The 22,945-nt window shown below is 47.1% G+C and overlaps 2 protein-coding genes across 4 annotated transcripts; one reads left to right on the top strand and one right to left on the bottom strand.

Moving 5' to 3' along the window:
- The first annotated feature begins 2,845 nt into the window (after positions 1-2,845).
- On the top strand, positions 2,846-13,085 carry ANKDD1A (ankyrin repeat and death domain containing 1A). Its single transcript, XM_009873583.1, has 14 exons — positions 2,846-2,943; positions 3,613-3,711; positions 4,243-4,341; positions 4,777-4,881; positions 5,681-5,779; positions 6,215-6,313; positions 7,459-7,557; positions 7,873-7,971; positions 8,210-8,308; positions 9,188-9,286; positions 10,629-10,724; positions 11,881-12,082; positions 12,667-12,798; positions 13,024-13,085. The coding sequence occupies exons 1-14, from the start codon at positions 2,896-2,898 to the stop codon at positions 13,083-13,085; spliced, it is 1,437 nt and encodes a 478-aa protein (XP_009871885.1). The 5' UTR covers positions 2,846-2,895.
- Positions 13,086-14,047: 962 nt separating this feature from the next.
- On the bottom strand, positions 14,048-22,465 carry SPG21 (spastic paraplegia 21 (autosomal recessive, Mast syndrome)). Of its 3 annotated transcripts, XM_009873580.1 has the most exons (8): positions 22,370-22,465; positions 18,575-18,736; positions 17,635-17,715; positions 16,556-16,701; positions 16,100-16,208; positions 15,533-15,640; positions 15,015-15,155; positions 14,048-14,686 (listed from the first exon to the last, which is right to left on the bottom strand). In XM_009873580.1, the coding sequence occupies exons 1-8, from the start codon at positions 22,430-22,432 to the stop codon at positions 14,564-14,566; spliced, it is 933 nt and encodes a 310-aa protein (XP_009871882.1). In that variant the 5' UTR covers positions 22,433-22,465; the 3' UTR covers positions 14,048-14,563. The 3 variants fall into 3 exon arrangements, with proteins under 3 accessions (XP_009871882.1, XP_009871883.1, XP_009871884.1); XM_009873581.1 differs by lacking the exon at positions 17,635-17,715 and having other exon boundaries at positions 22,370-22,432; XM_009873582.1 differs by lacking the exon at positions 15,015-15,155 and having other exon boundaries at positions 14,088-14,686.
- Positions 22,466-22,945: the final 480 nt, after the last annotated feature.

Genomic DNA, 22,945 nt, shown 5'->3' with positions numbered 1-22,945 from the left:
CAGCACCGAGGTGCTTTAAACAATACAAACCTTTAAAAATCCATTCAGGATCAAAGCGGGTGTGTGACCTGGGCGGGAATCGAGACTGCTTTTCCCCCCAAAGCATCCCATACCCCTAAGATGCTGCATGTAAGGCTAGCATCCCCCCCACTGGGGTGGTTTTGGCACCCTTTATAGAATCATAAAGGTTGGAAAAGACCTCTAAGATCATCAAGTCCAACTGTCAAACCAATACCACCGTGACCAACAAACCGTGTCCCAAAGTGCCACATGGACACGTTGTTTGAACCCCTCCAGGGACGGTGGCTCCCCCCCTGCCCCGGGCAGCCTGTGCCAGTTTCACCGCTCTGCCAGAGCAGAACTTTCCCCTAATATCCAGCCTAAACCTGCCCTGGCACAACTGGAGCCCATCTCCTCTCATCCCATCGCTTGTTACTGGGCAGAAGAGACCGACCCCACCTCACTCCAACCCCCTGTCAGGGCGCTGCAGAGAGCGATGGGGTCTCCCCCAGCCTCCTCTTCTCCAGACTAAATAACCCCAGCTCCCTCAGCTGTTTCTCCTAAGATTTGTTCTCCAGACCACTCACCAGTTTTGTTGCCCGTCTCTGGACGCAATCATCGACTGGTTCCGGCTGTAATGGGTTGTCTTTGTGTCCGGCAGCCTCAGGTAGAGCCCAGCAGATGGTTTTAGCATGTTTCTTTCTATGCCTTTCATCTCCGTTGCTGATTTTTAAAATCTCTTACGTAATAAACTGCCCGTGAGTTGGTGCATTGCACTGAGGGTAAATCACTTAAATTGTTTCCCACGCTGTTTGGGATAACTGAGTTCATAGCCAGTATGAGAAGGTGTGAAATACTCTAGAACCTGAGCTCAAAAAAGAAGGAAAAACTGCTAAATATCTGCTGAAATGCTGCTCACGGATGGGTGTGTGTCACGATGAGGAATGCATTTACGTTTAACAGGATAGCTTTATTGGTGTGACATTAAGGAAACTCAGACCATCGAACAGTTCTCCATATGTTGCTGAAGAGAAATAAATAGTGGCTTCTACAGCCTTAGTGGTGCAAGGTTTGTTTACTACATCTTTACAGGTAGAGGAAAGTATAGACAAGTCAGGGGGTGGTCAAGTCAGGGTCTTGGCAGTGATGCTTTGTGTGGTCTAGTCGAGAGGTGACGTCACTGCCCATGACAGGGAGGTTGGACTAGATGATCTCTAAGGTCCCTTCCAGCCTGGGCCATTCTAGGATTCTAGGATTCTACGATTCTACGATTCTACGATTCTACGATTCTACGATTCTACGATTCTATGATCATAAAATGTAAGAACACGCTTCTGTCATGTGGAGAGCAGGGGCAGCAACGTTCACTTAACTGAAAGGATTTACTTCACCGGACGGAAACAAGCAATTGCAAGGAGATGTGGGCAGCCGTTGGTGTTAATATGGTGTTCACATAAACTCCACATTTTTTTTTCACGCATTCCCCTGATGTTTCCTCTCAACTGAAGGGTCCACACGGTCTGGAAATGCAGTCCCATTAACACACCTGACCAGATGAGAACAGAGTCTCAATATACAGTACACAAAATCCTGTTCCTGTAGCAATTGGTGTCCGAATCCTACTGCCTTCATTACAGCAGCAGGTCCAACACTCTTGAATGATCCTGTCTGGTGTTATTTGTGTTTCTTTTGAGCTAAAGGTGTTTTGTTTGAAGTTAAGAAGAACAGAAATTGGAGGATGAGGTTACACCTCTGCTGCCTTAAGAGCCCACAGCAGGCGTGCGTTTCTCCTGTGCCCTCCAGAGAGAAATGGTGTAGTGCTATTTAGACAGCAAGTCTGATTATCTCCTCGGTGTGGTGGAACAGGAACAGTAATATGTTTTGATGCCTCTTGAATGGCATGTGGTTGGTGTCTAGGTGATACACTGATACAAACTGAAGATGCACTGAGCCCCTGCTACCCTCAGACAGCAGCCTGAGATCTGCAGAAATGTAGAAGAACATCTAAGATAGCTCTCTAGAGAGTTATGGCAGGCGAAGCCTCAAGCGCCTCTTGAAAGAATTCCCCAAAAGCACTAGGGAAGAGACTGAGTCCGACAAAAACTGACGCTAGCCTTGCCAAAATCCTTCAGAGCATCCCTGTTAGGCTGCAGCAGGCGTGGAGTCACAGTCTTGCTCTTATTTCTTGGCAGGAAGGTTTGTTCGATCAAGGAGAAGATTGCTGGGGCAAGGCCCAGCATGGAGAGTGAACACCCTTAAATTGTGCCTTAACGTGGAGGACAAATACTACCGGTCGTGGTAAATTTAGCACAGAACTGCCACGATCTGTTAAGAGATGCAACACTAATCACAGGGCAGACCAGTTTTGTGCTGCTTGGCCGATCCAGGTTGCCTGGAGGGGCAAGGCAGGACCGTGTGTGAAGACCTCTTCATAGAGCGGTGGGATGTAAGTGGAGAGATGGAGGAAGGGGTCTGGGTTGTTCGCCTGAGCCCTCACACCAGACCTTGGAGGATGCCGGACGTAATGGATCAAAAGGTTTGGGGGCTGGAGCAAGCCCATGCAAACGGAGAAAGATGCTGAATTAAAAGGGAGGCTGGTAAGACTGGAAGAGCACTGATGTGGCACAGGAGTGCCCAGAGAAGGGGAGGTAGTGCGGGAGGATGAATCCAGCAAACATGACAATATCTCTAAGGCTGAGATTCTGGCTGGCAGAATCTTTCTGCAGTCATCCTTGAAGCCACAGGGGCCGGTGAGATGAAGGGGAGGTTTGTTGGGGCATGCTGCTCTGAGCTCCTTGCCAGCACTGTTTTAATGCCTGCTCTTTGGTCTCTCCTGCAGTGCTTCATTCAGAGAAGGAGTTCCATGATGCGGCAAAGCGTAATGACACAGCCAGGATGGAGCAGCTCATCAGCAGAGGGGTTGACATCAAAGCCAAAAACGATGTAAGTTGTGAGAGTTTTCCACCTCTAAGCTGCAGGAAGTGCTGAGGGTGTGTTTCAACACTGCAGCTCCTTAACTCTACTCCGCTCATTAGCTGCTTGACTGGTCAAAGCTTTAAAATACATCACACAGTGCTAAATAGGGCCCATGGCAACTGAGCAGTTTCACAACACCCTGAAACCCACAGCGCTGTCATCCTGGCCGGACTGGAAAGTTGCAACCGCTGATAGAGGGTGATAATTTATGGTTCCCCTTGTAGCCTGTGTGCCAGATACACATGGCTGCAATGAGAGGCTTTGATTTTGCTGTCTCTGTATGCCAAGGCTGTGTGACTAACTCGGTTCCTGGTGCAGGCCTCCCCTTGTTGACCATTAGGTACCTGGAAATACGGGATTGCTCCCATCCCTGCTGTTTCAATGTGTCCATCCATGGTCAGCGATGTTTCTCATTCTTGTGTTGCAGTCCAGAACTATGCTTTCTGAGTAGAACATGGCTAGCACTTGTCTGCCTGGCAAGAGAGCCAAAAGATAGAGGGCTATGTCCAAAGAAAACCCTGCACCGTGTGAGAAATCCTGTCTCTGTGGATGGCAAAGATTTCTGGGCTTCGGGAAGGCTGATGGAGACACGCTCTGCATACATTAGCCTTCCCTATCTCCGTCCTTCCCTTCCAGACAGACCGGACTGCCCTGCACTGGGCCGCGGGAGCAGGAAACGTGGATGCTGTGCGACTGCTCCTGGATCACGATGTCCCGGTGGATGACAAAGACAGTGTACAGAGGCGAATCTCCCTTGCATGTCCTGCAGATGTGGACTGTGCTGGGGAGCGGTGGGAATGGGCTGCTGGGCTGGCAATTACAGCCCCCACCTTCACCTTGCAGGGCTTGGGAAGCTGTGGCCTCGCTCCCTGTCTTTTGGCCTTTTCCTCGCACGCACAGTGACTGGGAAGTAGGCTGGTAGTATCTGTGAGGTTTTCTCTACAGCATGGGGATGCTTGGCTGCTTCTGGTTGCATTGTTGGGGCTTGTGGGAAGACAGTGAGAGCCAGCAAGTTCTTTCTCCCCCGTAACAACCAGGCTAACCTGGACCATTTACTAGGAAGTGGTAGTCAAGAGGCAGGTCTCTGCTCAGCTGCTGCAACGGGCTGTGACAGAAGTAATAGTATCTGGAGAAAGTGGGGCTGAAAAAACCCAGAGATAAAAGTATTTAGGAAACATCCTGAAGCAAGAGGAACAGCTTCCCCTCAGGGTAGGGATGGTGGTGGCTGCAGTTTTGCTCTAAGTATCTCTCTCCTCTTCTGCCCAGTTTGGGATGAATGCACTTCTCCTGTCTGCCTGGTTCGGCCACCTCCGCGTCCTGCAGATCCTCGTCAATGCTGGTGCCAAGATTAGCTGTGTTGACAAGGTGAGAGGGTCTCCCTACATGGGTCCTTAACGTGTCACCAGCGGGGAGAGATAGGCTCACCTGTGAGCTACAATAATCATGGGTGACAGCATCCACTGCAGGGCTGCCACTTGCACTTCTGCCTTATTCCGAAAGCAGGTTGCAATAATTTTAGCTATAGAGATGTACACGGCGTTCTCAGCTCACATTTGTGCAGTAGTGATGGGGAAGGTGTTACGGAAGTAGGAAATGGCTTTGGGGAATCAGCAGTCCATAGATCTTGGTTGGGAAAAGGAGCTTTAATGCTTCAGCCATAGCTTGCTGTCTGCAGCACAAGCTACTTTAGAGCTGCAGGGAGGTACAGAATGGGTCTTTGCTAACAGGAACAGGTTGTTAAAAGAGACTGTCCCTCAGTCTGGGACTTGTTAAATGAGCAGTCCTTTATCTCTTCTCCAGAACGGCAGGAACCTGCTCCATTGCGCAGCTCAGAGGGGACACGTCCGAGTGATGGAGTTTGTCATGGAGGACCTGGAGGACATGTGCGTGGATAAAACAGACAAGGTAGGAGGGCTTTTCAATGCTTTTTTTTCACATCTGATCTTGCTCCCCTTGGTCTTGGGAAGAGACTCAGAGCGAGAAGCCCTCCTGCGGAGTGGGGCTTAGGGCTGAAGGAGATTCTGACTCTGGTCAGCCTTTGGCAGTCGGGGCTTCCCAGTGTAGCCTTTTGCAGAATAAACTCAGGAATTTCAGTGTCCCCTTCTCTTGCAGCTGATGCTTCAGAGTGTATTGTAGGTAGGTAATAACCAAGGGTAACCCTTGCTCAGCACATTCCAGCATTAGCTGATCCACACAGCAGTGAGCACACACTCTTTTCCACTTCCTGGCTTTCGTGGTTCCAAGAGTGATCCCCACTCTGATTCTTGGGACTTAAATGAGGCAACGAGAGATCTGCCTTTCCCCAAAAGGGGTTTTGACTCACTCAATAACTGGAGTCTCAGATATTAATTCCAATTTTTATTCTTAGTTCCTTTTATTCGTTATCCTCTATATGAAATAAACACTCAAAAGATACCTCTTCCAGTGTTTGGTGAGACTGAAGTGCTTGGAGTTGTTTGCCCCAGCGGATAGTTCTGCTCACGTTGTTTTGTTAGGGTCATCCCAAAAGTGAAGCAGCGTAAAAGTTAACAGCAGAATGAAAGTTAACCGCAGAATAAAAGATAGCTAATTTTGAAGTGCAGCACCTTTTCCCCCTGTGGGCGAGGTTATTGCCCAAGGCATTATTCTACTGCTTGCAGCAGATGATCTAATCTTGTGCTTCCTGAGCCTTTCTTGGACTGTATTTCTTTGTTTCCTTTCAAAGATGGACAGGACAGCGTTTCACCTGGCTGCAGAGCACGGACAGCTGGAGGTGGTGGAATTCCTAATTCGACTGGGTTGTTCTCACGGTGCCAAAGACAAGGTATGGGCATAAAACTATATGCAGTGGAGGTAAAGTCCAAGGATTAGAGGGTGTGAAAGCCGGGGAAGAAGGTGCCAGATGAGGCTTATGCAGGCAAATTGTCAGCAGCTGTAACTATTGTTGTGGTGTCTCAGGGTTTTCCTTCCCTATCCGCTTGCAAGGCTCAGTCCATGCTGGATTTCTGTCCAGGACTTTTCAGACAGGATGTCAGCAAGCCTGGTGGACCATGCTCCGGTTTACGGTAGCTGAGTTTCTTGCCTCCCTGCTACACTGATTAGAAGACTGTTTTCAGACTGGCTACAAGCTCCTTTTCAGTCATGCTGACTGTACTCTGTGCAAGGTTGCGGTGTATGAACGCTCAGCCCGGTGATACATGTATGTGTGTGTCACGTGAAAGGTATGTGGCTGTGAGAGGCAAGTGGTGTTTACTTGCAGGAAGAAAATACAGCATTGCATTTAGCTGCTAAAAATGGACACCTTTCCGTGCTGCAGAAGATTGTAGATGCTGGAGTGGACCTTGATGAAAAGAACTCAGTGAGTACTTTTAAATGAAATAAAACCCACATCAGTTCCGCCCTTTCCCTCTCTAGAAATACTCTCCTGCCCCTGTCATCAGGCTGAATAGTCAGTATTGACAGGAGAGGTCTAGAAGAAAGCTGATTTTATCTTAAGCTTACGGTGTGTAAATGCAGATCACGCTTGCAGAGTATCAGTGAAAGGCAACATCCTTCTTAGACCAATATCCAACTCTAAAGTGTTGCCTTTTCTTCCTGCTGTATCTGCTGTCCTGTCTTATCACCCCATTTAATCTTCCTTTTTCACCCTGACCCTTGTACATTCAAGTGCCTAAATGGTTATTGAGTGTATTTTAAACTAAATTTCACTGTGCTTTATAGTATTGACTTAGTCACTGAACATATGGCCCTTCTGTTTGAGATCTATCTTTGACAGACACGCTTTGGAAAATGATGTGGCTGGAACACAGTTAATGATTTAGATAGCAAATATTGGCTTAGTAACACTGTTATTTATTCCAGGGCACGCTCCCAATTAGGTTTAGCAGCAATTTTTTTAGTCTTATTTGGCTGCTGTCTGAAAAGCATATTTGATTGTGATTAAGATCTGAAAGAAAAGGGAAGCCACCTCCTATGGTAACTGGTAGGTAGCATTTGTCTTCCCCTAGATGAGCTGCCCTTTGTGCAAAGAGCAATAATAAAGCCAGATTAAATCATTTAGGAATTCTGCCTGTTTCTTTTTTCTTGTGAAGAAATGAGCTGCAGCCCTCAGAAGGGAGAACTAGTGGTTGCTGGCCACAGGTTTCCAGTTCTTCCTGTGGCTCTCCCTGGGCTGCTCCAGGAAAATGATTTGTCTTCATTGTCCACATGAAATCTTTTTTTTTTCCCTCACGGGCCAAAGGGGAGAGAAGGTGGTGAACGTGGTGTCTGTCCTGTGGCCATGAGCCAGCTGCTTCAGTGACACAAGGACAGAGCAGTACTCTGATGTGTTGGTGGCAGTGTTATTTTCCTAACAATTGATTGGAGACGCCCTGGCGTCATGTTAAAATTTGCGTTTTAACATGACACGGATTCAGAAGATTGAGTAGAAGCTTGCTCATTCCGCTGCTCTGCCTTGGCCTTGTCTAGAGAAATGCTGTTTGTCCCCTTTTTTGCCTTGCCCAGGAAGGACTCACGGCTCTGCACCTGGCTGCTGAGGGGGGTCACAGCGACTGTGTGAAGCTGCTCTTGGAAGCAGGTGCTGACGTCAATGCCCAAACCCAGGTGAGCTCCGTGGAGGTGATTTTGTTTCCACACACCACTTTGTGGAGTTTTGCTCAGACCTGTGGCCTCCTGGGGAGGGCACCTGTGGTCTGGTGAGGCCGTGTGGAGCCCAGTGCTTCAGAAGTAGCGAAGTCAAGAGGAAAGCATGTACTTTTTAACTTTGTACCAAAAGGCTGAAGCTGCCCTGGGACTGGTTTGGCCGTGGAGACAATCTCTGCGAATGGGGGCACGGGGCTCTTGCAGGAGGGAAGATCTCTGTGAACGGTCTGAGAAAAAACCCTGACTAATACCCATCTCTTCTGATGCGCCTCTCAGAAGAAGATGAGCTGCCTACATTACGCGGCGCTGCACGGCTACGAGGAGATCGCCAGGATCCTCATAGATGCAGGAATCCACAGAGACGCCGTTAATCACGTAAGTCCCTCTCAGTGCTCTTGTCCCGTACAAAAAGGCAAAGCCGGTTTGTGGAGCTGTTCAAGACTTCTAACCGTCTCTGCAAGGACTGGTCCTGCTGTTGCTTATGGGGCAGGATTCCCAGTCTGCCCCCAGCCCAGGCTGGCAGCTATCGTAGAATGAGACATGCTGGGCACAGCGTGGTCCTTTCAGGGCCGTGAGCTAATCTCTTCCTAAGCACAGTGTCTGCTTTCCACAGCAAAACGCATCGGCCACACACATCGCGGTGCTGCAGAACTTCCCAGCCATAGTGAAGCTCTTCATCGATGCGGAGTGTGACCTTGACCTTCCAGATAACGTAAGGCTGCAGCTCCTGTTCTTTGTCTTTGAAACGTGAACCAGTTTTGGGGGGAGTTTGGTCACGTTGGGGACAGAATTAAAGAGGAGTGCTTTAAAACAGGGAAAACCTGGAAGCGCTGACTTAGGAAATGTGAATCCTGGGAAGTGATTCTGAGTGTTGCAGGGAGGTCATCGCTTGATGGCTTTCCACATGTGGTCTGTGCCGTGTCCCTGGCACCTGTGCACAGCAACATCGCATGGTCAGCCTCTCTCTTCTCCTTGCTGGGAGAAATTTCAGGCAAGAAGATATTCTCCAAACTATTTAGGGGGGCGGAGAAAGGGAGGCAAGCCTGGAGGTAGCTGTTTGTCTCCCCAAAATGTAATTTTGTGAACGAGGGGCTTTGTGTAGCTTGTTTATAATGTTTCAGTTAATGTTGATTCTTGCAGTAATGTTTTCTCCTGATGACACCCTAAAATTGCTACATTTTGTGTTTGATTTTAGTTGTTTCCATCCAGCAGTCCCAAGGTGCATAGTGTGTCCCAGGGACACAGAACTGGCACAGGTCCTTTCCTCCTTGGCCAAACTATCTGCCTACAGAAATTGTTTAAATAACAGGAAGCAATATAGTTCTGCAAGTGACCCTAGGAAGCTTTATGGAACTGAAGAGGTTCCTTCTTTTGACTGAAATGTTGTCAGGGAGGCTTCCTTGTGACGGAAACCAACGCCAGTTTGAGGTAGGAGGGTATTTACCCCTCAGTTTAAAAAGAGAGAGAAAGGAAAGGAGGGTAGAGCTCAGGGTGTTCTTACAGCACTTCCTCCTGGTTTTGTTCTGTCCTGTCCTTCCAGCCTCACATGTGTCCCTCCCTGATATTTCGTCCTTTCACCCTCGTTCTGCAGAGGCAGCAGACCTCGCTCCACATCGCTGCGGAGCACGGCTGGCAGGACATTGCCGAGATGATTCTCATTGAAGGAGTTAATCTGAAGCTAACGGACAAGGTAAACTTCTCCAGGGGTTGAACAGATTCTGTGAGAGTATGGAAGGAAAATACAGGTGGTCTTCACCATGGTTCTTCATGATTTTCGAGGAGAGCTAGTAGTAGTATTAAAATCTACGTATTTCCAAGGCTAAGGCCTTGAAACACTGCCAAGCAGGTTATTTTGATGTGTTTTTCAGCAAAGAAGTGACTGGTTCCTAGGAAGGGAGAAAACAGTTCATACGATGAGAAATATTCTTCTTCTTGAAGTTATTCAAGTACCTTCTACTTCTGCTTCTGGTATCATGCACATTAATATTAAACTCAAATAATGATAGATAACACACCTCAAGAGTTAACAGTAAACATGTTTTAATAAGTTAGAATTATCCAGTTGGTATAGATCTGGCAGCGGTGTCCAGGTCTTTCACTCTCTAACAGTAGGAATTCTAGAGGAATCATGGAAGTTGCATGCAGCCTGCAGGTGTGATATGTGCCCAGAAAATGCCGAAGGGGGCTTGGGCAGAGATTAAAATAGTGCCTGCCCTTTGCAGTGGGTTAAAGCACGAGACTCGAAGGCACCTGGCCGAAACGGCCTTCAGCTGCAGGGAATGTTTGCCACCTTCCAGCAGTCTTTGGAACAGCAGGGAATACATTCACACTTTTCTGCGTGAAATTTGGTTTCTGCTCACATCTGAGGCTAAAACCGTTCTCCCTGGCATGCCTGATGGCTGGGTTCGCTCACTTTCCTTTGTGCAACTTTCAAATCTCGTTTCTTTCTGCTACTGCATATAAAACCAAACACACACACACTCCCCTGCCCAATCCACAATCATGTTCGTGTCAGGAGCACAGCTACATTTTCGTAGTCCCATGGGCCTGTGCTCTTCCTAGGTAGTCATGGCTGTGTGAACCCTGTAAGGTTAATGAAGTTGGATAAATCACTGCAGTTTCATGTCTCAGCAAACCTGCTGTGCAAGAAGCTGTACAATGCCTTGGCTTGTGGTGTTGAGCTGGTCCTTTCACATCCGCACCGATGTTGCTGGGAGCCTGCAAGTGTCCTCCCATCCCCTGTGGGCTACCGCCTGCGTTCCAACCCTTCCTGCCACATGGGAAGATCCTGTGTCAACAGAGGAGGTGCTGCAGGGCCTAAAAATCGACTTCCATGCCTTGCCTGCAGTAGCTTCAAGTTAGCTCACATCTGAGGTGTTTACAGGTGGAGAACAGGGCTCCTTCATCCCGGCTGGGTGCTTTGCTCCATAGGCCACGGTGCCTGCTCCTACAGGCTGCTGGGTGGGCACAGCAGTAGGATCTCCTAAGGCTGCAAGGTCTTTTCCAGTTCATTTTTCCCCTTTTCGTTTCAGCAAGGGAAAACATCTCTTGATGTCGCCGCCCGAGGCAATCACATCAACTTGGCGGACATGATTATCAAAGCCGATCGGTTTTACAAATGGGAAAAGGTGAGCAGCTTACACCACCATCCCCTGTGCCTTCCAGGGCAGATACAGCTTTATTCTTTCCATCAAGACTCCACAGTACCAGCTGTCAAAAGGAAAAGAAATACAGAGCATCCTGTGACAGCCTGACCTCTACTTTCATCACCTTACTTAAGAAAAACACAAGTCCTCACCATGCCAACAACACCTCCTTAGGCTTTCCTTTTTTTAAAAAAGCCTCTGTTAAAAACCCCAGGCTGCGCCAAAGGGAACAGGGGTACCCAAAGCCCCGTGGAAGACAGTAGCATTAGTTCCTTTTCCCAGGAGGAGAAACTGAAACGCTGTGCAAGAAAATGCTTGGCCCAAGGTCACCAAATAGGATGTAGGGAGTTTTTCAACAGCGGAAGGGAGATACCTCTTGCGAGCAGATTGATCGGTTCTCCTTGGAATCATACAACCAACTTCCCTCTCAAACCTCCCCACAGCTGGGGCCATTCTTCCTGTGTTTCCCAGCGTGGCCCAGCAGTCTCTTTCCTCCCACAGCCCCATGTACAAGGTACGGTTGCTTGGCCCAGGTCCCCCACATCTGAAACCCTGCCTGTCCCAAGCCTGTGCCCAAACCAATTGGAGCAGAGGGAGTGTGGAAAGTTAGTACCAAACTCCACATCCCCATCCCTTATATTTTAGTAAGACTTTGAGCATCCCCCTGTAACCAGGAAAGACAGTGGTCTAGCACAGAAAGAAAATGAGGGAAGAAGGGCATGTTCCTGTGACTCAAGCACAACTTCAGGAGTAATGAAGTGTATTAGGCCCTTGCATGAGCTTCCCACACAGCCCTAGGGAAAATCCTGCAGCCTGGCACGGGAAGGGGGCCGAGCAGCTGAAGCTGTGTTGCAGGGGACCAAGGAGATTTAATGAAATGATTCTGCTTACAAGCCCCAGATAAAAGGCACTGTAGACATGCAAATTGCGATCCGCATGGGCTCCTGCAAGAGAGCTGCTGTTAACAGTGTTTGTTCACATGCATGATTAGAACAGAGGGAAACATGAGAATTTAAAAAAAAAAAGTGCTGTGCCATAAGGAGCTCCCAGCGATCTGCAGAGCAGAGGATGTGGGAGGCTGCAGAACAGTGGGTACAGCTGCAGCGCCCCAACCGAACCCCCTGTTCTGGCTTTGCAGGACAACCTGAACAGCGACTCTGACTCCTGGGTGGCAAAGCACTTGACCTTTAAGCAAGACCACAGGCTGGAAACACAGCACATTCGCTCAGTAATGTGGAGATTAGCCACAAAGTACCTCAAACCTGGTGAATGGAAGAAGCTGGCACATCACTGGAAGTTCACCGACGCCCACATTAGGGCCATTGAGCACCAGTGGACAGGTATAAAGCACTGCCCGGGTATTCTCCTTCCTTCACTTGGGTTGTGTTTCTAGGAGATAAGCCTACAGTAATAACAAAGCATGAAGAGAACCACATTAGGTTAAAAATCCTGCATTTAATGAATGTGGAGGGACCAACACGCTGGAATTTGTCTAGGAGTAAAGGTCACAAGTGTGGCACTTCGTGGTTCACTGCTCACTGCTTCTGAGGCACTTGCCAGACCTGTGAGTTCTTGCTGCAGCTCCTGTTCGGTAAGACAGAAGAAACTCGTTGAGTTTATTTCTTTAAAGGAGCTGAAGCAAGAAGGCAGTGAAGCCCCATTTAGAATTTCTGAAAGCAGAAATTCTGTATTGCCATGAAAGGTTGTCTGACAAGCCCAAGCTCATCCGTGACCACTCCACTAAGTTTCACACGAATCCAGCAACCACCCCACAACCAGGAATTAAGCTCAACTGTACTTAGAGCCTCCTAGTAAAATCCAAAGAGGAGGGAGGGCTCTCCAAACCCACCGGTTGAGAAACGGGCTTTGTCAAGGCCCTGCCCCTGTGAGGTGCAGGATTGCAGTTGTGGTTTGATCTCGCCAGGCACAAAAAGCTACAGGGAGCACGGCCACAGAATGTTGCTTATCTGGCTCCATGGTGTGATCACAGCAGGAGAAAATCCAATCAAGGGATTGTATGAAGGCCTCGTGGGAATCGGAAGAAGAGATTTAGCAGGTAATACTTCTGTCTTCCTTCCAATAACGCACAGCGAGCACTCCCCAAATTCCGTAGTTAACACAAGAGAAGCTAAGCCAATTCCCACGAGCTGGAAGCGACCCTGCCCTGCCCCCTTGCTACCATTACACGCCATTTCTTTCTTTTCCTTTCATTCTGATAAACTAACACGTCCTGCTGACTTTATACTTCCTGCACAGCGGAATGTTCTCTCCTCTTTTACAGAAAGCATTCGGAAAAAAGCAAACGCAGACTCTGCCTCTCCACGGAAGTGTGTCGCCATGTAATGGCAGGAGGGCACCGGTGGCTCCTGCAGCCTCCTGCGGCCTCAGCGTGTCTTACGGCTACAGGAGAAACCCTGGCTCCGATCAGAAGGCAGCTGCAGTTCAGGGGCTTCTTGTCATCAACAGCTGGCATCACTGCCGCTTCATTCTTGGCCTGAAACGAGAAGTGCATCAGCAAATTTTAAAACGCCTCTTTTCTGTTGGTGGATTTTCCACTATTGCATACGGTCTGGGTGCTGTAACGAGTTCAGCGAGCGAGACCCACGGGTCACACTGGGAGGCAATGCCACTGTTTTACTGTGACTTGTTTACACCGTGTTTTTGTATGTACGTCTGTATGTTTTTGTATGTAAGTTATTGAGTGGGAAAGCCTTTGTTTTCAGAAACATTCTTACCTTGTTCCTTAGACGTGTTCATAACTTCGCTGCTGGGGGGGAATTCAGGAAGAAAAGTCAAGGCCAGCACTTGGATCCTTTTGGAATCTTGAGGGTTGTGATTGTCAACGTTTGAACTCTTCATAAAACGTTTCAGAGAAGAATATTGATGTATACTGCTGATAGATCTATAGTAACACACATGTACAGTTTATAAATCAAATATGTGACTTCTTTAATCCCTAGGTTACAGCCTGAGAAGTATAAGATAAGAACGGTCACTGGTTATTTACAGAGCCTGACGAGCACATACAGTTTTCTTAAATAACAATTTGCCACGTAATACTTCACATTTATTTTGTATGGTGTTTCCAGGGGAAATAATGTCGGCATTTCAGTAAATCCAGATGCTACCCTTCAATTTGCGTAATTCTTAGAGCTAAACCAGTGCAACCTTATAATTAAAGCTAGAGGTGAATTCAAGCAGAAGGTGCTGGTTTTCTTAAGTCCTAGAGGTGGCTGTTGAGCCGAACAAGGAGTGCGGTGAGCTACGCTGCTCTTCTCTTGTAGTCAAAACAAGAGATGCTTGCCAAAATGTAAGTTTTATTTAAAACCATTTTTAAACAGCAAGAAAGTTAAAAATTCAAACACTTTATTTCAAATAGAAACTAACTTACAAGACACGAAGCAAATAAGTGATAGCAACATTGGCACTTAAACATCTTTTAAACTAAATATTCAACAAAAATATATGTCAGCTTATAAGTACACGATCTGCACGTGGCAATATATACAGCCGAGTGAAAAATATAAAAGGAAATATTGTTCTGCTTAAGAACATGACAGTGAAGACTTTGGTAGCAAAAAACGTCTTTCTTTGTAAAACTGGAGTCTTCAAAGATGCTTCCTTGAATTTGAAGACTAAAAATTAACCAGATCTATCCCATCATACTGCTGGAGCCCACAGGTAGTTCACTGACTCCTGATCCTGTTGGAATCACACAGTGATAATCGGCTAACGCAAGGGGAAAAGGCAGAGTGGGAACAGTTGATTGTGCACAGGAAGACCACCGAACCGATGCCTTGTTTTCACCGGCACTCCAAAACCTACTGCTCTTCCTGCTCATTGCTGGTGTGGAGACTGATCTTTTGGACTTCCAGCTCTTCCGCGCTGACCATGGATGGATCAATGGCTGCGTACCGGGTGCCATGGAACTGCAGCAAGTGGATCTGTTGGACACGGAAAACAACACTGAAACATCTACCAAAACCTTATGCTTCTACAAAAGGAGCACTCCTTCCGAGGGATGTTTGTGAGGATGAAATCACGGCTCTGGAGCACAAGAGTTCAGAGAGAGGACAGAGGAAACAGGCAACAGCCAAGACCCTAAGGCCAGCCCTCCGCGAATGTGGCTGCTCCTTCAGTATCGGCGATCTGGGAGGTGGAACCAACAGAGCTCAGGCATAGTAAGTAACAAAAACAAGCATAGAAAAGTAATTTCCTGCTGCTGCTCTGGCCACACGTGTTAGTAGGCTGGGTCTGAAAGCAGAGACTCACTTGAATATATAGGTTGACCTCAGCACTCCTGCAGAGATAGGGGAAGTTGCCTCCTGTTTTGAGGTGAGCTCTTCGGGCATTAGGATAAAGCTTATACATTTCTTCTTTTGCTTCAGTGGAAAGTGCGCTTTGGTCAAACACCTGTGGAGCAAGTTGCAGCCATTAGTTCTGAACCTCATCAGATCTTGCTTATTAAAATCAGACTGGATATATGCTGCTCCTAGAGGCAGTTCTCAGCTGCTCTGTGAAACAGCATTAAATGAAACGGAAAACAAGTGAACACATCAGGCATCGACAGCAAGAAAGCTAACGCTACTGTATGTGAGCACAAAGCTGTTATTGCACAGAATATCCAATTCATAACTTAACACAAGAGAGTCACAGCTTTGCCAAGTCAGTAGAAGGTTTCTCTAAATACGAAGTTAGAGGCTGCAAATATTTAAGTTACTAACAGAATAACCAGGCACCATCTGCCAAGGGGAGGTTTAAATTAAAGGATTATGTCGAGATTAACTTACATCCATAATGGTTACAGGGATGTCTCGGATTTTATGAGGTTCTACGTAGGAGTTCTGGCAGTTGAGGGTAAGTCTCGAAGCGAGCTCACTCTGACACAGACTCTCCAGCTTTCAGTAGAGAGAAACAGAGGTTAACAACGCATTTCACTACAGGAAGTTAATGAAACAATGACAACACAGCCAAAGAGAAGTTAGTTTTAAAGGGAAACACTGCACTTCAGGCGATTCTAATTCCTACTTTGTATTACTCTGCATGAGACAAACGCTTAAAATCCGTTGCATTGGTTGCTCCTGCCTCCCGAGCATGGCCCGCAGACACATCCCACCACTCTCTCCTCACCCACCTCAGCTTCTTAACTTCCTCTTTCCTGATCTACATAAACAGACAGAACTGGGACGCAGACGGTCACAGCAGCTGTTAAATTGCTGGGGCTGTGACAGCCAGCACCTGCTAAGGATCTGCTCCTTACTCCTCCCTTCTGGGTAAGTAACCCAAGAAAGCAGCAGAAATACCTACAACTCGCTCAGTAAATCTTTTACGGAGATTGTCGTCACACGGCTACTTACCCTGTCCACCATGAAATCGATCCCATCGGCCATTTCAGGATCAAGAGGACCAGAAGCAAAATTCCCAAGGACAATTTTTTTCAGCATAAAAGCAGGCATCAGCCAAAAGCTAAAATGGAAACAAGATGTAACGATCATCAAGAACCCAGGACACCAACATTAAGATGCTTTGCTGTAAGCACTCCCCTTTCCTTGCACTGACTTTGGGCTTCAAATGAAATCCTAAAGAACCACACATCCACAGAGGATCGCAGGATGACTCGTCTGTCAAACTTCACACTCCCAGTTGTGAAAATTTCAATTTTCCTCATGGTGTGGCTTTAAAAGTCGCAAGTATCCTCCACCTCCCTCACCCATCCTGGAAACAGGTTAGAAACACACCCCACCAAATCAATGTCACGTTTCACTGCAAAAGGGAACGCTGCAAGTCTGATGGCTTGTCTCAGCCTACCCTACCTGTTTGCTGTCCATGTCTGATTGAAGATAGAAGTGTCACTAAAGGAATTACACAGGATCAGAGACTGAACTCTGGGAGATTTGTGTGTGTATTCAGCAAATTTTTGAGCCAGAAAGCCTCCCAAAGAAGCTCCAAAAAGGTGAACCTAATTCAAGGAAGAAAAAACCCAATAACATCAGACTTGTGAAATAAATGACCTCTAAGCACAGTATTTCATTATGAAAATACATCATTCAAGTATTACCCTGTCCTCATCATTGATTTTTTTAAGAATCCGACTCTTCTATTCACCTTCTGATCTTGTGCAATATAAATGTGATAAATACTGAAAAATAGGAAGTGTTTCCAGGTAACAGATCAAACTTCTGTTTTAAGAAAAAAAAATCTAAATATTTCATTTTGTCTTCAATAGCTATTTGAATGCTTATTAATGTTTATAAATAGGGAAAGGGTGAGTGTCAGGAGGCAGAGCCAGGCTCTTCTCAGGGATGTCCAATGACAGGACAAGGGGCAACGGGTGCAAGGTGGAGCACAGGAGGTTCCACAATAACATCAGGAAAAACTTTTTCCTTGTGAGGGTGCCGGAGCCCTGGCACAGGCTGCCCAGGGAGGGTGTGGAGTCTCTTTCTCTGGAGACATTCAAACCCCACCTGGACACGTTCCTGTGTGACCAACTCTGGGTGATCCTGCTCTAACAGGGGGGTTGGACTGGATGATCTTTCGAGGTTCCTTCCAACTCCTAACATTCTGCGATTCTGTGAATCCAAGATACTTTATTGTGGCATTCTGTACTACTGGATTTAGGCAGGTTAACTTCCACAGGATCTCACGAAAAACTAGTTAACAAATATAATTTAATGGGCCTAGAAGAAGAGTTGAATTTAGGCCAAGTATGACAATTTTCAAGGGCATTCACCTTCAAAAATAAATAGGTTTCAAAAGTAAAATTGTGACATAGCCTCTATTTATAGGCTACCTTTTTGTGTCATATTTTTACACTTGCTCTTAAATGAGCCTCTTTCAAACACCAGGTTTTTATTGTAACTCTCTATCCATTTCCCCATCGCAGAGCACTCACTTTATCCAGCTGAAGGTGGTCGAGCAGTTTTCTGAATCCATCACAGAACTCAAGGTGATCCCAGTACACCGGATACTGCAACTAAAATAATACAAAAGTTAGAAAAAGCCGGGTCTGATCAGTACCTGCCAGCTGTCCACTTGAAAGTCATACCAACCCTCACATTAAAGGTTTTGAGACAGTGACCGGCCTCCCCTGGGTCAGGAGGCTCCTCAGTAAGGTCCCTACAGCCCGATGGTTTGAACACCTCCCCCTCGCTTGGGCAAAAATACAGAACTGAAAGCACCGATGAGTAAGTTTGTTGGAGAAAGTGCAGCGTTGCTTCACTCTGTAATCAAGGGCAGGAGAAGCTGGAATGATTTGCCTGCAATTTCATAGCACGTGAAGTTGGCAGGTAGAGAAATCATCGACTGCTGCTAGAGAAACAGCAGTACTCTCAAAGCCATATGGTTCAGCTGAAATGGTGTCACACAAATCTATCGTTTCTGTTCAGCTCAGGAGCTGAAAAGCCATCAGCTTGCACGCTATCAGGATTTTAAGAAGTGACTTCATATTTCCATCTACGTAGGCCAAGAACTAGATTATCCACCATCCCCCTAAAGCAAACACAGAAACCTTGAACCAACCCATATGTGTGCGTTACAGTGAACAAAGATCCACCTGGAAGCAAAGACAACTGGTGTCCAGAGCACATAAGGATTAAAACAGACTGCGAAGTTAAAAATGTGTATGTACAAGGCTTTGGGTAGAGGCTGCTGTGACCACACAGCAGATTTCAGCCTGCATTTGCACACTACCTGCTCTAGAGTGCAACTTAACATCAGTTTTTTGGTGGATTTTCTTAATCATATATGTCAGTAACAAAGAAGTGGATTATCAAACCTCTGATTAGAGCACCACGCACAAGTAGGCTAACTTTGACACAGGACAGAATACTCACTGCGATAACTCTGTAGCCCCATCCAGTCAGCGCCAAAATTTGTTGGAAAAACACATCTGCAGTTCCACTCACAGGAGGGAGAAATATGAGCGGGCACCGAATACTCCGAGGTCCCGCATCATACAGTGACCAGACTTTACTGTCGTCATCGTCTACTATTATCTGAAAAGAGGCACGGGAGGGAGAAGACACACAAGAGACAAATTAGGTTCTTCAGCCAGCTTCCAAGATTGCTGCTACAAAATTTCTGCCACCTAGTAAATACTGTAATACTCAAGACCCCTTTAAACAAGACCATATTTTACTCTTCTTCATAACAGCTTTCTTCTCTAAGGCTGTTTACTAACTGGAATTTGTGTGGCTACAGCTGGAAACAGAGCTGTGGCCTTGCCCTGTCAGACCAAATGTTTTGTGTGTCGTGACATAAGCTGGATAATGAATGTTGTGCCTTGGGAAAGGAGCCATCATGCCATGGCCCAGGAGAGACCCAGGAGATCAGTTCCAGGTACCTAAAGCAAAAGCTGTGGGCTGGAAGAACCAGCACAGCCCCAGCACAGCTTTTGACACAGCCATCGACGTTTGCATTCACTGGACAACAGAAGTCACAGGTCTCAATAGGTGCAAACCTCCTGAATTAAGCAGCTAACACCACAAACTATTGATCTGAAACAGAGCTGGCTGCCAGAAAGAGAGATGCACACAGCTCCCAGAGCAGCACTGCAAAGCTGACCTGGAAAGAAAAAGGCTTCCATCGTCTGGCAGCATCTTGGGAGCATCTGGAGCACCCAGGACACACAGCTGGCTGAAGGACACGGTTCACTCCTTAACGAGCAGTTCCTCATACAGTGCTCACCTTGGGCCAGAAGCTAGAAGACCTAGCACAATTAGCATTTTTACAAGTCTAAGAATTAGGTAAAGGTCATCTTTTCTAGCCGTGCCAGAGCCTGTCTTGTTTTTACAGGGCTTGTTCTACCAGTTAACTGCTTTGTATATTTAGGATGCTCTTTCAACACTCCACAACCCAGCAAAAGAGCGCGGCTCAGACTAGATCAACAAGCACAAACCTCTGGGGGAAGCCTGCGTCACACCGCAGGAGTTCATCACCTCTGTACCAAGATTTGGCAGCTTTTTTGGACAGCAATATACAAGCACAATTCACTTCTCCATCCCAGCAGTTAAGCTTCTCAGGGAATGAGAGGAGAACTGCGTATCACAAATCAGATTTGCTTGACTAACAAATCTGCTGGTAATAAAGCCAGTATTTCAGGCTCTGGGAGCATGTGAGAAATCACATGATGCCGTTGTTTTGTAAAGTCTCTACAAAAATAAAAGATTGCATACCAGAGCTTCCAGGCCACTGAAACCATTTAAAAATAAACCTTGTAGCAAAGCTCTCCCAGGCCCCCCCAAACAACTCTTCGCACACATCTCTGGAGCTCCAGGCCTTGCCACTCTCTGCTGTTATTCCATCAGTAGCATTGGACTCACTCCGAGCATTTCTCAGTGACTACGGTGAGGTTTACCTTTAGGAATAGTTCAAAAGGTGAACCATACTCCTTGAAATCACAAACCCAAAGTTAGCCCATATCAAGAGAGCTGAAACTCAGAGACAACAGTTCTTTCCTCAAGCCCAGGCAATGAATCAATGCGTTTCAACATCTGTCCTATTTGATTTCCAGCCACATACCAGCCAGTCCAACTCTGGCTCCCAAACAAGGCTGTGTAGGCAGAGAGCAGCCTGCTGAAGGGCTGATTTGGTAGTCACCAGCTTTTTTTCTTGCTCGGATTGATCAATCAAGACTACCTACGGTTTACATAAAGGGTAAAACCCCATGCTGCACTCCAACAAGCGGCAGAACTTCTCTGGCTCCCAAACAAGGCTGTGTAGGCAGAGAGCAGCCTGCTGAAGGGCTGATTTGGTAGTCACCAGCTTTTTTTCTTGCTCGGATTGATCAATCAAGACTACCTACGGTTTACATAAAGGGGAAAACCCATGCTGCACTCCAACAAGCAGCAGAACTTCCCTGTCGAGCTGGGCAGAGCCCGGGTGTCCCCCGCTGAAGACTTTTAGAAAGGACTCACCTAACAGAGCAAAGGGTATATGCAAATGGAACCTCACAGGCAAAGCTACTGACTCAATTTAAACGTTATTTTCTGTGCCGCACTTCCTATATCTGACAAGAGCAGGAAGGACAATAGAGATGGGCATTTCTAGCTCCTGTCAGGAGGAACATCTCAGCCCATCTGAAAACCAACAGCTCTGGCTCTGCCTCCCTAGGTCCATCTGAGAGCGGTAACGTGTGCTCACCAGCTGCAATCATGGTTGGTCAGTCGTTCCTCTGCACTGCACATGCTTTGTCTACACTTCTGGGGGAGACAACACAAGCAAATGTATTCCTAAAGACTGCTTCAGAGACTAATTACATCTGCAAACTGTGCCTTTTTCTTCTCTGTCCAGAAACCAGGACTAGTTTGGGTAGACTGAATCCCTCAAGAGGGTAAAATATTTCCTAGTCCGAAGGTCACCAGGTCAACAGCAGCTTCAGTTTACACGCGTCCTCATTTATGAGATCCTGAGCAGTCAGCAGCAGCTGAAGGCAGCAGCCCCTGGCAGTGAGCTGCAGTGTCACACAGTCCCCACGGCAGCAGCAACGCGTTCCGTTCTAACCACAAACGCCAGCTCCTTTCATTTGCCGTACTGCATCCCATAAAGCAGCGCCTCGGAGCACCCACACACGTCTTTGCGCTGAAATCCTGTCTCCAGGCTTGGCTGACCCGCTGAGGCACGGCCTGGAGGCAACAGCGCAGCACAAACAGGCCCAGCTGATCCGGCACTGGCCAGAAGCAGAATGAAGCTGGACTGCCAGAGCCGAGTCACAGCACACACCGTCAGCAGCAACAGATCTTTCTTACCTACAGAAGACACTGGGAAAAATGAATGAGAAATCCTGAACAAAGAAATCTTACAGCCCTCTCATAAATGTAATTTCTTAGAGAAAGGTACATACCACTCAGTGGAAATAATGCTGGGCACACGTAAGCATTGTTGCTTAAATTTAGGGACATGGTTCCTTTCCAATGGCACAACTTGCTGTTGAAAGAGGTAATGCTGCCAGCAGAAGTCTCCGTGCCCTCTGCTGCTCGGCACACAGGGAGCAGAAGCTAGAGCACTGCACACCTCAAACACTCTCCCACAGTTCAGCAAAAGGAAATGGAGAAATCCAAGCGAGAAAGAAAAGCGGTTGAACAGTGTGCTTAAACAGAAGGCATCTAATGGACACACAACGGAAGAAACTGTTTTGGTTTTTTCCCACAGTGGTTAAGGCATCGTTCCACGCTCAGGAACGCTGCGTGCAGCTCGACTGCCAAGAAGATGCCTTCAGACGCTCTGCTCCGGCCAGAGGATGACGAGTGGGAAGCGCAGAGGCAGCTCAGCCGTGGTGCGGCGCAGTGCGAGCAGCAGCTCCGTGAGAGGCCACGCATGTGGTCCCCAGCACACATCGCTGCCTCCGAGGGTCCTCCTCAGGCACGGCTGGCAGCAGGACTCCAGGCACCGCTGCTGTGGCTCACAACTGTGAGCCTCTGCTCCTCACATGAGGAAGTGACCTCTGAGAAGCATGTGAAAATTAGGAGCACCCTTTCCTGTGCTCATAAGACATGTGGAACAACAGTTCAGGAGACAAGCCAGGTCACTAGCACAGCCACAATCGTTCTGCATTAACCAAACAGCTTTTTCTCCCCACTACAAAGCAAAAGGAGACATTTCACCCCCAAGTCGATTACAGTTGTACACACCTTTTTAAGAGGAACTGTGCTTCTGAACCAGTTATAGTCAGGAGAGACTTTAATCTCTCCCATGATGTTTAGAAAAACCTCAGTTTAGGTCAGCCTGAAAAAAAAAAACGAAGTTAGAAATCAGTACAACAGCTTTACCAGAGGCAGCACTCAAAAGCTCTGCCGTGTACATAAAGCATCTATGGGACAGGTTTGTTTTTATCAGTTGATTGTATTACTCAAACCACATTTACTTAGCCTCAGTTTTCATCACAAACCATTCAGCTATTTTCTCAAGAGGCAGTCACCTGAGTGCCTTACTCCATCAGCCTTATTATGAAACGATGACACTTTTGTAACAGCATTCCCTTATTAACAGTTACAGAGAAAGACAGCTGTGTTGTGTGCTGTAAGTGGCTTAAAAACCTAAAGCACGTTTTTGGTTTGTATCTATTTATATCTAATAAATATTCATACAATTCACTCCACAGTTCACACAACAAACAAGTTATTTCATTAACCTGCTGCCTTAAGTACTCAGTCCACGTCTTCCATCCCTGTATAACTGACCCAAAAGAGTCTCAACGCGCAGCAGGA

The sequence above is a fragment of the Apaloderma vittatum genome, unplaced genomic scaffold (genome assembly GCF_000703405.1).
Source record: "Apaloderma vittatum isolate BGI_N311 unplaced genomic scaffold, ASM70340v1 scaffold24997, whole genome shotgun sequence".
NCBI classification, from domain to species: Eukaryota; Metazoa; Chordata; class Aves; order Trogoniformes; family Trogonidae; genus Apaloderma; species Apaloderma vittatum.
This window is presented reverse-complemented; position numbering and strand designations above follow the sequence as displayed.

Bases quoted from the DNA above. Each gene is read 5' to 3' on its own strand.
- SPG21 (XM_009873580.1), bottom strand. From the start codon at position 22,432: ATGGGAGAGATTAAAGTCTCTCCTGACTATAACTGGTTCAGAAGCACA. The intron at 17,716-18,574 runs GTGAGTATTCTG...GTATTATTTTAG, and splicing joins GGGGCTACAGAGTTATCGCA to TTGCAGTATCCGGTGTACTG. The intron at 14,687-15,014 runs GTGAGTCTCTGC...CGTGTCCAACAG, and splicing joins AGGTCAACCTATATATTCAA to ATCCACTTGCTGCAGTTCCA.
- ANKDD1A (XM_009873583.1), top strand. From the start codon at position 2,896: ATGGAGCAGCTCATCAGCAGAGGGGTTGACATCAAAGCCAAAAACGAT. The intron at 10,725-11,880 runs GTGAGCAGCTTA...CTGGCTTTGCAG, and splicing joins GGTTTTACAAATGGGAAAAG to GACAACCTGAACAGCGACTC. The intron at 12,083-12,666 runs GTATAAAGCACT...TGATCTCGCCAG, and splicing joins CATTGAGCACCAGTGGACAG to GCACAAAAAGCTACAGGGAG.